The following is a 13,816-nucleotide window of genomic DNA, read 5'->3' as shown; positions in this document are numbered from 1 at the left end:
AGTTCAAACGTACTTAAATTATATAGATAACAGTAATGAAGTACACTACCTCAAGTAGGCTACTTCACACACCCGTTTGTCAAGTCACAGGCTCGCGCATCTTCTCATCGTGCGTGCTGAATCGTCAATCAGATTCTCACATAGAAAGGAAATGGACTGTACCAACTAGGGTGCGGGAGACGTTACTGTAAATTGCACAATATTTCCGACCATTGGAATTGTGATTACGAATACGGTTTTCCAATGTATGTATTAGCATAATTCAAATCTCCCTCTATCTCATTTATCCAACGTTTTCCTCGTATTTCTAGTGTTTTTGAAACCGTATTTGGATGAAAACACCCCTCTGTTGGACGTTTGAAGCATGCGGCGCACGTCTGGCTTGAAGAAGTTGAGCAGCAGAGAGAGCTTGAAAGGATGCAGGGAAGATGGCGATGAATGTAAAGAACAGAGATGCTTTTTATTCAAGTGCTGACTATTGCAATATCTACAGCTCTCAGCCTGTAAACTATGGAGATTGCAGCCATTATTTCCGTCGGATGACAGGTAAGATGAGACAATGTTTTCGAAATGATTTTCAGTGCATTGCGTTATAACTGATGTTCTGCATCAAATTTGCTTTGCAATGGTTTAAAATAGGACTTTATTAGGGCCCGATCTTTATTTTTAAATAATGGAAATATTTATGAGAAGAAAGGTCTTGATGTCAGCCTAACCACTGACAGATTGAGAATGAACATCGCTATCTGCATTGCCAAAGGATCATGGCACATTAAAAATGTTAATGGAATGTTATGTACATGACCAACATATTTCAAATGTGACTGAAATTCTTCAGGTGCAGACATTATTTCTGTGCTATCCCACTCTATTTCTGTTAGGCTATATAATGATATACTGCTTAAACTCTGCATGGATGTTATGTGTTTGCATTAGATCAAGTCCCAAAAAAAATATAAAAAATCATGCATGCAAGCATGCTTTTTCAATTTATGCTTTTTAACAGAGCGTGGACTAATAAGAAGTGTATTTCTTAAATAGAACATTATGCAGAATAGAATATGAGGCACGTTGAATGAGGTATCTGGTAGGTTCTGCCCATGTCCATTTTCACACTTGAGTCTAGATTACATATGAAAACTATAACTGTGCCGATATGGAGGGACATGCAAGATCAGTGATGGATTTTTGGCTAAACCTCCCAGTAGGAGTCCATAATGCACAATCTGCAGTCCATGTCCTCACAAAACACAAGGGACCACAAGGTTACAAATGTGGATTTTATTTAAGAGGACTCCTTGGCAGTCTAATTAACCAGGCCATACAGGACATAAAAATGCTCTATTTTTATTTATTTCACATGAGAGCACTCTGCAAATCATGGATGAAGTGTTAAAGTGGCTTTTATATATGGTGAGACAATGTGCAGCTCTGGTAATGCATTGAATTCTATTCGCCAAAACAGAAGGACGAAATGCGTGATGATCTTAATCATCATGATCTTAACACTGCAGAATGTCCCTTAAGCACAGAGAGCAACCAAGCATGTAATGCATTTATTCTGCTCTCAATAATTGATGCTGTCAAAGAACAACTGTACAATGCACAAACAGCTTGGAAGTGTTTTGCAGCGGTGCGTGGTGTAAAACATTCTGCAGCATCAAGTGATAGTACTGCTTTACCTTCTCATGTGCCCTGCATACCTGGCATTATAGATGCCCAATGAGAACAATCCTCCCTAAATCTAAAAATATTTGATCCTAGTTCTGATGAAAGAGCTGATGTTTCTTTTCGTACTCCAACTAAACTTTGCATTGCTTCTAAAAAACAGTGTATTTAATCTGAATGGAGTGCAGGTATGTGTCCCTGACCTTGAGTCGGGACTGTAGGTTCTACTTAGACCTATTTCTGGGCTTGTATTCTCTGATGACCAAGAGATATCAGGTTTGTTTTCAGGTCAAAATGAGAAGAATGAAAAATGGTAGGCCATTGCAATTTTTTCAATAGTGCAAATGATGATGCAGAGACAACTACAAGTAAGACTTATTTTTTCATAGCCAGACTTCTGACTATTGGTGTCAACTAATTATTGCCTAGAACTACCCACTCTGATAGGAAAGTGTGCATGACCAACATGAAAAGCAACCAATCACAGTCCATTTTGTTAATGGAATAGATCCAAGACGTACATGTGTTTGTTTCTTCATCAGAACAGATTTGGAGAAATGTATTAATAAATCACTTGCTCACTAATGGATCCACTGCAGTGAATGGGAGTTGATAAAAACATTACAGTAATCCACACGACTCCAGTCCATCAGTTAACATCTTGTGAAGTGACAAGTTTAAGCTAAAATACCCCTGGCCATAATCTTGTCTGATATGATCAGGAGAGAAATATGCACAGATCAAGTACTATTTACAAGCCAAAACCGTTCTAGATGTGAGAGGACAACAGGTGATGGACTTTTTCACTGGAGGAAGTGTTACTATGGATTTTGGATTGGTATTTTGGAGAGAAGCAACAGCTTGAAATTTTAACATTAAAACGTTTTAATGACGAATATGTTTTTTACAAACACGCAGCTTTTCACTTCACAAGACGTTAAGTGATCGACGGGAGTCATGTGGATTATTGTGATGTTTTTATCAGCTATTTGGACTCTCATTCTGACAGCACCCACTCACTGCAGAGGATCCATTGGTGAGCAATGGATGTAATGTTACATTTCTCCAAATCTGTTCTGATGAAGAAACAAACTCATCTAAATCCTGGATGGCCTTATGGTGAGTACATTTTCAGACATTTTTATTTTAGGGTGAACTATGCAATGTATGCAATGGAAATGAATGCAGTGGAGCATGCAGTGGAAATTGTGATGGCCTATTCTTCCCCTTTGCGATGTAGGCCTATATCCGAGTAAAATAGTTACTTAAATAAGAATAAAAAATGTAGGTTGGGACTTGTTTTTGGAATTGATTAGCTCATTGGATTTGTTTTGATTATGAGGGCACATGATTTAAAAAAATGATGTGCATGAATAAAGGCCTGTTCACACCAAGGACGATAACTATAAAGATAACGATAAAGATATAGTTCTAAAAATCGTTCTCAATATTAGAGAATAGCAGAGTCCACACCACAGATATAACAATAAAGGCATAGAGAAATTATATTGTTGGAATCACATTCAGAACAATTTTTTTCCAGCTGATGAATGATAAAAACATTGACACCCAATCAGAATCAATCTTGCTGTAATGAGCTCACGAATTTAAAGTGGCAGAGGAGCATGCACTTAGAATAAACAGACAGTTATTGTTCGCTGGTGTGGACGCAAATATAGTTATCTTTGTATTTATAGTAATCGTTAATGCTCTTGGTGTGACAGGCCGTAAATATTTTTAATAAACACTGCAATATTCCATAAAAAATGTTAGTTTTGATTTAAATGTGCCATCCGACTTCTGACTAAACCAATTATGACAGTTTGTGGGGTGGGATTAGCTAATTAACCAAACAAATGGGGACAGGGAGGACATTAGGGAAACCTGTTTAGAAGCTATTTTTATTGGAATTAATACACAGAAAATGAAAATACGTTAACAGCTCCATTTATGGATATAAACAGTGGGGTATTTAAGAATTCCAAGAAGTGCCTTTCTAATGCTGACACCGTCCAGGCAACCGGAAACAGAACCATTTGGCGCATTCTTATGTCTATTTTGGTCAGCTGAATCATTGTTGTCATGATCCCGTCGGAACTGATACACTGGAAATATCACACAGCCACGAAACAGCTGACTCTCCAACCCCCCAGTTGCTCGGCCGAAGCACCAAACATGCACTGAGTTCAGGAGGCAGGAGTCAGCCCTAATCACATCCACAGAAGGCCATACTGCAAAGATTCACTCTTGCTACATGAAGTGCCATGCTAAGATATAGTATCTTAAAATAGCTCATTTGCTGCACTAAAAATGTATGTGGCCTTTACATCTGTTTTATGTAGCAGAGTTCTGTTATGTTTCTCCTGAGGTTAAATGTATATTGAGCTATAAAATGAATGTGGGCATCATAGCTTTAATAAATTGCTTTTGATTGCAGACTTTGATATTGTATCTCTGAAACACCAGAGGGACATGTGAGAGTACAGGAGTCTTTTTTCTCAGAAGAAACACCTATTATTAGCTAGATATAAGCAAGATCTCACCCTTCACTCTTAAAAATACAGTTCCATTGGCCTCTATGGTTCCATGAAGAAACCTTTACATCCATGGAAACTTTGCATTGCACAAAAGGTTCCTATAGTGGAAAATGTTTCTTTAGATCATTAAAGTCTGCGTGAACCGGAAGTTGCAATGGACTTTACTTCAGTATTGTGTTACAGTATTCATTGAAAAAAATATATAGAGGGCGAGGCCTAAGCCGTCAAAATAAAGTCATCAGAGAAAAAACAAGATTCCACAAGAGAAGCAAATTTTCAGGTTTTTCAGGCCCTTAAAAGTTTATATTCTCATTCTGACACCTCATTTGGCTTTCCAGGTCCAGACCCTGTTCTAAAACCACCTCTTAGTTTGTTATGTCATCAGCCGCCTCAGCCCTTCCAGGCCATGACCCCGACCCAGAACCTCAGTCCCCCGCCGGTGATGATGTCGGCAGACCCCTTGCGATTCCCACACTGCACTCCTCTAGCCGTAAAGCCGCCCCCTCACCTCCAGTTGCCGCCCAACTCGCCCATCCCAGCACCCCCCATCCTCAGTCCCAAACCCCCCGAGGAAGACGGTCAGGCGGTGGTTGCTGACCAGGAAGCCACTCTGGAAGAGCTTTGCAAGCCTCTTTATTGTAAGCTTTGTAACGTCACTCTCAACTCTGCCCAACAGGCTCAGGCACATTATCAGGTAATCTAAAACTCATTTTATGGTTATGGGTATGTTAATAAGATAAGGAAATAGTAAATTATTTCACAATCTGTGTTTATATCAACAAGGTGGTTTTACTGTATGTTAACAAATCAGGAGTTTTTACTTGTGGTTTTGGTGTCTCTCAGTTAGTTGTTTTTCTTGAGAGCCTGACTACTGGTTTAAATCTTCGCTACAATTAAGAAGAAAGCATGTAATCAATTCTTTGTTTTGTCTATAGGGGAAAAACCACAGTAAGAAGCTGCGCAATTTTTATGCTGGCAGCCAGCAGCCACCTCCCATAAGAATACCAGAGGTAGTAGAGCCTGTTTCCCAGCAACCCTCAGCCACTCCACCCACAGATTCTGCAAATGTGACTGCCAACCAGGTACTTATGCCTCTTATCTGGTGCATTTCTGTCCTGTGTTTTTTCAGGCTGTCTGGGAAAATAAATAAAGCAACATTGTAAATGCATATCAATAGACTAGTTATACTTTTTTGTCATGTTACTCACAAGTATAAAATGTGTCATTTATGTGCCAATAGTGACATCAATCAGAATCGCAAACCATTGGATTGTCCGACTCGGCTGAACATAATAACATTGGCTCAAACAATGAAGTGAATTTGGGGCGGAACTACCTGTTTGTCTGAGTCATGGCAGATGAAGAGATTTTGAAACTTTTACGTTTTTGATTGTTTTTGTTGTTTGTTGTAGTAGCATCTCTAAAATAAACACCACAAAAATGACATTAGAGATGGTAAATTTGACTATTTCCATGAATTTTAAACTGTCCATTTGATTTTAAGATTTTTTTTAATGTTTTTGAAAGCAGTCTCTCATGCTTACCAAAGCTGCATTTATTTGATTAAAAATACAGTAGAAACATTAATAATAATATTGTAATAGTAATGTTGTGAAATATTATTACAATTTATTCCTGTGATGGCAAAGCCGAATTTTCAACATCATTACTCCAGTCTTCAGTGTCACATAATCCTTCAGAAATCATTGTAATATGCTGATTTGCAGGTTAAAAATGTATTATGATCACTTTTCAAAACAGTTGTCCAGCTTAAAATTTTTGTGGAAACCATGATAATATTTTTCAGGATATTTGATGATTGAAAGTTCAAAAGAACAGCATTTATTTTACATATTTTAAAATATTTTGTTACATTATAAATGTCTTCACTGTCACTTTAATTTAAAGCGTCCTTGCTGAATAAAATTACTAATTTCTTTAAAAAAACAAACTTTTGAACAGTTGTGTATATACACTGTACATATATATATTGAATATCATCTAAAAGCTTAAAATGATCGAGATATTTAGAAATAGGTAACTTTATCATCCAGCCCTATCTGGGAATATCTTTAAGTGCAGTTTGAGCATGCGTTGTCACTCTGCATGCATCCATTCACTAAGTGAAGTGGTAGTATTCAGAGACGTCCCTGTAGACGCACATCTTTCGTCGCTCTACTCTTTCTAAAAGCTCTACTGTCATTGTCCCGTATGCAGCCACTCTCTAAGGGCACTAGCAGAGTCATACTGGCCACGGAAAATGACTACTGCAAGCTGTGTGACGCTTCCTTCAGCTCCCCCGCTGTGGCTCAGGCACACTATCAGGGCAAGAACCACGCCAAAAGACTGCGGCTGGCCGAGGCGCAGCAGAACGCCACATCCTTGTGAGTCTGTCACACCCATGCGCTCCGAGATTAAACAGCTGTTAAACTTGGAAAATCCTTGAATGTTCGTGGGTGGTGTCTTTTTAAAAAACAATTTAATGAGACATCAGTTATGCAGTTGGTCACGGGGATGATATAGAGTCAAAAATGGGATCAAAACCTGAAGTCATGACCCATATTGTTGCATATATTGAGATGGGTTTATGGGTAGTTGACATGAAAATACTTTTAGGAAGTTCAAACATATCTAGGATATAGATCTTCATACACACGTATGAATTTTAGACTCATTTCGTGATCAAAAGAAAATCCATGTACACATTATGCATCAACTAGTAGGTAGTTTTGCATGGAGGAGGGGTTTTTCCCTGTTAGCTTTATCTTCAGGCTGTTTTTTGCATTGATAAGTGGGGCGTTCGTTTTAATGCCATTGTGGCCAGAGTTGGGCGGTCCCGATAACAAACCCAGGAAGATATATCCTGTTACACTCCAAACGTCTGATTGTATCTGAGCAAACATGTCTATGGCTAGTTAAGCTAGGTTTGAATCCCTAATAATTCAAAACAAAACAAATTAGTAAGCAGCAGGGCTGGGTGAAAATACATGATATATTCAGTGATCTTGCTGGCGACATACAATTTATACAATTTATTTCAATTTAATTGCTTACTTTTTATTTGAACACTACAGTTTTTTAATATTATTTTTATGTACTGTATGTCATTAAAACAAACATTATTTTAGATATTATTTATTTACTTTTATTATTATTTATAATATATATTTGTCATTTAAATAATTTCATGATCCGTTCTTGCTTGTTACTTGCAAGCATGAGAGTGTTTTTTCATATTGTGTCGGATTTCAATTTCAGTAGCAAAAATGCTTCTAGAGTTAGCAAGTTTGATTCACATTCACAAATCAGTTCAAACTGTCCATTTGGATGATTCAAAACTATGATTCAACAATTCATTTGCATCATAACTAAAATGTTCACAGAAGTCTTTGAGTAGCATTTTTCTATATATTCAAATATTTTAGAAAGTATGTTTGTAAGTAAATATTGTTATTTTGCAGCAATATTGTTATATTGTATTGTTATATTGTATTGTTATATTTATGAATATACGTATAATTTTTCCATATATTAAAACATTTTAGTAAGCATTTTTGTAGTTAAAGGGGACATAACAAAACACAGTTTCTGCCAATCTCATGTTAATCTTGAGTACCTATAGAGTAGTACTGCATCCTTCATATCTCAGAAGAGTATTTAGTTTTATCAGATTTATAAAAGAAAGATACAGCTTTACGCTTCTCTCTGAAAACTGTCGAGCTCCTGGAGGCGTGGCGTGGGCGGAGCTAAAAAGTCACGAGACAATCATCTGCAAGCTGTGACATCAACATAAATAACAACGGAAGGAACAAAAATGTTATTGACTTAATTTGTTTATAAATCAATAAAGTTTTAATTTGTCATTTTAATACTGTGAATACTTGATTATTTTGGCCTTGATTTGAAGTGTATTTTTTACTTTAACATTATGATTAATCTTACATACAGTGGTTTAGTTTAAATAATATAAATAGAATTGCACATCCATAATAAGTGATAATTTGTGTTTTCTTATAATGGGTTTTTTAGAGACTTGTCCAACACTCAGAGACGGCCACGGAAAGAAGGATACGAGTACCGATTAATGAAGAACCGTAGGGCTCATAACAACACTGCCATGCCAGGTACTGTACACACAGATTGATCTCAACCAATAGTTTAGGAGAGACGGATTTTTGTCATCATGTGATCTTGCCCCGAGGCTATCCCTCAGGTTCTGTTTTCTGCTCAGTGGTTCAAGCTGTAGTGCAAAACCTCCATTTGTGATCAGTGCTTTGGCAGCAGTGCGCTTGGCAGCTGCACGTGTTAAGTTTGCCAGCCTGTGCTAATGTAGCGCAATGCGCTAGTCTCGCTATATGCAGGCCAGACGCCAAGGCTTAGGTCTATGTAAGCCGATACTCCACCCCACGTCAGCCCGAGCCCATGAACGTCACCCACACGATGGCATATCTCAATCACACACATGCCCCCATTGCCCCGTGATCCTGTCCTCACATATGCACGGAAACACACACCTTTGCATTCTAAAACTGAAGCAGTTAGCTTTTACATGTGATATTTTTTTTAAACGGAAAGAGAACTAAATAAAAGCTTTTTCAAAATATGTCTATTAGTTAGACTCTTATCTGGCAAATGTGAATTTGTTGAACCAGTGTGTCTCTCTACACTGAGATGTGCTGGAAGAGGGCTGATGTTTCCCTTGGGTGAGGGTCACTTTAAATTATAATTTGCGTCCTGCTTACCTCGATTCAAATTGAATGCAAATTCAGGAAGTGAATTGGAATTTAAAAAGCAGTTCTAAATTATGCATGTATTAAATATAGTGATTTTCCAACAAAATGGGTTTGTATGATTGGATCATGCTTGTTTTTCTTTATTTGTTCTTGTACATATACACTGGCATTCAAAGGTTTGGGGTCAGTAAGATTTTTTCTCTTATGATCACCAAGGCTGTATAAAAAAAAAAAAAACACAAAATAAATACAAAAATACAGCAAAAACAGTAATATTATGAAATATTATTACATTTAAAAACTAATGTAATGTAATGTCTTTAATGAATTTTCAGCATCATTACTCCAGTCTTTAGTGTCACATGATTCTTCAGAAATCATTTTAATATGCTGATTTGCTGCGCAAGAAACATTTCTTATTATTACCAATGTTGAAAACAGTTGTGATGCTTAAAACTTTCGTGGAAACCGTGATACATTAGTTTAGGGTTGATGAATAGAAAATTCTAATGAATAGTTTAACAATTGATTTAAAATGTATTAAAATTTGTATTTATTTAAAATTGAAATCTTTGAAAATCTAACTTTTTAAAATGTTTACTCTTATTTTTGATCAGTTTAATGCACCTTTGCTGAATAAAAGTATTAATTTCTTCCAAAAAAAAAAAAATGAAGGTAGTGTGAACATGGAAATTAGCACAGAAGTCAGTGTAAGTTTGCATTTCAATGTGTATTTCATCACCTTCTAATATCTGCTTATTCATGTAGCCATTAATTTGAAGTTTCATTTATTCACATGACCTGACATGTTTCCTGTGCTGTTTCAGGCCCTTACTACAACCCACGGCAGAGGCAGCGTATCCCACGAGACCTTGCGATGTGCGTCACACCCAGCGGGCAGTTCTATTGCTCAATGTGTAACTCGGGTGCCAGTGAGGAAGCAGAGTTTCGTTTACACCTGGAGAGCAAGCAGCATAAAAGCAGAGTGTCCGAGCAACGCTACCGGAGCGAGATGGAGAATCTGGGATACACTTAAGAGGCAGCCAATGAGTGATTCCCAGATCCTGAAGAAAATAATCTTGCAATTCTGGAAGTAGCCACTTTTGTTTTAAAATGTAAGGTGATGTTTTTTTTAATGCGTGTTATTCTAGAAACAATTTATGAGCTAAAATTCGCACACACCACAGAGCAAACATTTCTTTTGTGCCAGACAACAGGTCTGTTGGAAAGTTCTTATTTATAAGGGATATCTAACAAAACGTTTTAAACGCACATAAGCACAGATTTAGGATCAATCTTATCCTATCATTCTTATCCTAGATCACCTTTTGAGCAAGTACACAAATATCAGAGTATACTGCACTTTTGGGGATATGAAACTTTCAGTATGGATTTCTGTATATGTCTAGAATTTTTTTATTATAATTTATTTAAAATGACCTCCAACATGCTTTGGACAGGTTGTTGTTTTTTTCAGCTGTTTTCACGTGCAATTGATGCCTCAAAAAGGGAAAAATCTAACAGCAATCGGTTACCTAAACAAACATAAGTGGCAATCCTACTCACTCTGAGCCGTAGATTCACTGTGTTTCTTCAGGAGCTACAGAACGCACGCCGCTGATCAGATTAGAGACTGCATTCCCAGGAGAATCTCCGGCGTGCCTGCTGAATGTACTATGAAAGCGATGACAATAGATCTACGTCTGTATGGCTTTGCACATGTTTTCTAGATGTAGTGGGAGATTTTCAATCTGACAAACATCATTTAGTCTATTTTGGGGTGTACATCTGATATTGTTAACCAGCATGCTTCAGTGCGAAATTATTTGGGTGATTGTTGTTTATTTTCATCTTGGATTATCTCCAGGGAATCTCTCCCCACACTAAAGGGAGAAATGGAAAACATGGCTATTTTTAATAAGGTCCGTGCCACCCATGCCCCCTACCTCAGTCACAACCTTCTGACTTAGTAGTTTTCAAGTTGGCCTACCAAAGCTTATCTGAGAAATGCTTATATTGCCTCCAATATTTACTGAGGAAACCATGACCTTTGAAGGAATATTTCGACCTAAAATGAAAATATGCTGAAATTTAATTCACCCTCAGGTCATACAAGATGTAGATGAGTTTGTTTCCTCATCCAAGCAGATTTAGAGAAATTTAGCATTACATTATTTGCTCACCAATGGTTTTTATCAGCTGTTCGGAATCTCTTTCTGACGGCACCCATTCACTGCAGAGGATCCATTTGGTGAACAAGTGATGCAATGCTAAATTTCTCCAAATGTATTCAGATGAAGAAACAAACTCATCTACATATTGAATGGCCTGAGGGTGAGTACATTTTAAGTACATTTTCATGTTTAGGTGAATTATTCCTGTTAAGCGGTTATATTGGGACAAGTAGGAGCTATAAAAAATTACTTTGTTTTTTGTTCATGGATGCACGATTTATTTATGCATAAACATTGCCCTTCCCCTATTTTATCACTTAAAATGTTATAAGTATTTTATAAAATACATTTTCAATATTATAAACAGAAGAATTGACACAGTTTTACTCTTGCTGTTTGTTTTGTTGCTCTTGATATAAGCTATAAAATCACTCTTCAGAGTTGCAGTCCATTGTCACTAAATGTTTGCGATTGTAATTCTCCTCTGATTTAGTATTAGTTCTGCATGAAATTATTGCTGCTTGTACATATTAAGCTGCATAAAATGGACTATTGCAGATTGCACTTGTTAAGAAATGGAAAAGACAGTATTGTGGTAAGTCAAATTATTACGCAGACATCTATGTTCATTCAAATCAAATGTTTACAGTGGGAATCATCACAAGGGACTTATGGGAGCGCTTGACGGACTAATGGACTCAGTGGAGCCGTGAAGACATCTTAAATGTGCCTCGGAGTTTAAAGCCTACTCAACTGTGATGTTGAACATCACATTTTTGAACATCACATTCATCATTTCATGTTGTTCTGCTTTGCATATGTTTCCAGTAGGAGGGACTTACAGTCCGGCATAACGAGTTATGTTTTGTGTATTCAAATACTGACCATTTATGTCAAGCTTTTTTTATATAAATGTGGTGATTTGTTTCATATGTATATATTGATATAAATTTAAAAAGGTCACTTTGCATTTTAAACATGCTAATCTAACATGGTCATAGTGCAGATTATTCCATAATGTGCACCATTGATCATCAGTGTGATGCTTTGATGGTAGAGATTATTTTGTGGTTTTGCCACTTGCAGTGGACAAATACAGCAGAAAGGCAAGAGGAAATGCAATCCGAACATGTTGCAGGCCGGACTAGAACCTGCATTATTCACATGAGCACTACAACTATAAAAAACTGTGGTGGTGTTTTCTACTGGTAGCGATTGTATTTGCTCCCAGAAATTCAAGCCATATCCTGTTTTGTGTTTTGTATGGTCAGGAAGTTGTGACCGTATCTGGAAACAGACCTTCCCAAAGGATGCCAGCAGGGACACTAGGTTCTCCCCCAGTGGAGATTCCCAAGTCTATTCCCTTCGAGCCAATTTTTTCCCCCGTCCATAAATACCTCTGTTTTAATTGACACTGGGAGTTATTATCGAGTCGTATTTCACGAATGTTTTCTAAAGGATTAGCAGAAACATTTTATTTTGAGGTGCATCAAAATAAAATCTAGCTGTAGTGCCTTTTGAAGACATGTTCTTCACTTTTTCATGTGCAATACAGATGATGTGATATTTATCTGACCTCTTCCTTTTTTCCCTCGAGATGTATTAAACAGTGGTTCAATGTCTTGAATGTACAGATGAAAGAACATTTTAACTTTATTGTAAAGAGTCCTGGAACTCTAATTTTGAACGGAAGATAATGTATTAATCAATTATTTCATTAAAAACAATTCTTTCAGTACTTTGTCAGCATACTTTGAGTGTGTCTGTAATATATACTGGGATCAAGAAGTAGTAATTAAGTTTTTCTTTTTCTTTCAAATGGAAATTTCTGTTCATGCCCTGGTTGGATGTGCGACCATGAAACTGGCTTTATATGCATTTATACTGGTATCAACGTCGAAAAATGGCATCAAACAAGGATGGAAATAAATTAGCAATGATTTTGATCAAAATCGGTATTTTAACAATTACATATAAATAATAATAATAATAGTTTTATCATCATTATGTGGCATTTCATGTATGCAAAACCAAATCCATAAAACAACATCTTTTGTACAACTATTTTATTTTACAACTACTATATACGTACAGCTTGTATTTACTATGCAAATTTAGACTCAACCCAGCTCTCATGAGCGATTCTTCACTCCAATTATTTGTTTTAGGAGAACAAAACATGGTTTCTCCTCTCCAATAATGACATTCTTAAGCACTGTTTGCTCACCCCACCCATAAGTCTGTGGGACTGCAGTCAATCTGAAATGAGTGGGATGCATTGTACAGGGCCAAGCCAACTGACAAACTTGTGGCCTGTTTTTTTTAATGGTGTGCATGGCTGAGGCCCTGCGGGGAAAAGTGACAGCTGGAACAGGGGACAGTAAGGCTGGGAATTCCAGTGGCATCAGCTGAGATGAACAGATGTAGAGGGCTCTGATTCTAATGAAAGTGTTTTTTTTAGATATGTAAGCATTGGCCCCCTGACTGAGCCTGGTTTCTCCCAAGTTTTTTTTCTCCATTTCTGTCGCCGATGAAGTTTTGGTTCCTCGCCACTGCCGCCTTTGGCTTGCTTAGTTGGAGGACACAGTTTCCGGCAATATTATTGGCTTGATTGCACTACAGTATTGGAAGAACTGAACACTATTGGATTACACTATTGAACTGGACATCACTGAATCAACAATGAACCGACTCTTGCATTATA

General features: G+C 37.1%; 1 protein-coding gene across 1 annotated transcript; it reads left to right on the top strand.

Annotated features, from left to right (window-relative positions):
• The first annotated feature begins 428 nt into the window (after positions 1-428).
• Positions 429-10,328, top strand: LOC107551798 (zinc finger matrin-type protein 3). Its single transcript, XM_016233527.1, has 6 exons — positions 429-546; positions 4,544-4,899; positions 5,141-5,287; positions 6,423-6,589; positions 8,235-8,329; positions 9,766-10,328. Exons 1-6 carry the CDS (start codon positions 429-431, stop codon positions 9,972-9,974), a joined length of 1,092 nt encoding a protein of 363 aa, XP_016089013.1. The 3' UTR covers positions 9,975-10,328.
• The last annotated feature ends 3,488 nt before the right edge of the window (positions 10,329-13,816 follow it).

The sequence above is a fragment of the Sinocyclocheilus grahami genome, unplaced genomic scaffold (assembly GCF_001515645.1).
Source record: "Sinocyclocheilus grahami isolate Dianchi unplaced genomic scaffold, SAMN03320097.WGS_v1.1 scaffold433.1, whole genome shotgun sequence".
NCBI lineage: Eukaryota > Metazoa > Chordata > Actinopteri > Cypriniformes > Cyprinidae > Sinocyclocheilus > Sinocyclocheilus grahami.
Note: the sequence above shows the minus strand (reverse complement) of the source record. Positions and strands in the feature narration are given on the sequence as shown.

What these genes read in the sequence shown, in the direction of transcription:
- LOC107551798 (XM_016233527.1), top strand. Translation starts at nt 429, where the DNA reads ATGGCGATGAATGTAAAGAACAGAGATGCTTTTTATTCAAGTGCTGAC. An exon ending in CAGCAGAACGCCACATCCTT is followed by an intron (nt 6,590 to 8,234) that starts GTGAGTCTGTCA and finishes TGGGTTTTTTAG; the next exon opens with AGACTTGTCCAACACTCAGA. An exon ending in TAACAACACTGCCATGCCAG is followed by an intron (nt 8,330 to 9,765) that starts GTACTGTACACA and finishes GTGCTGTTTCAG; the next exon opens with GCCCTTACTACAACCCACGG.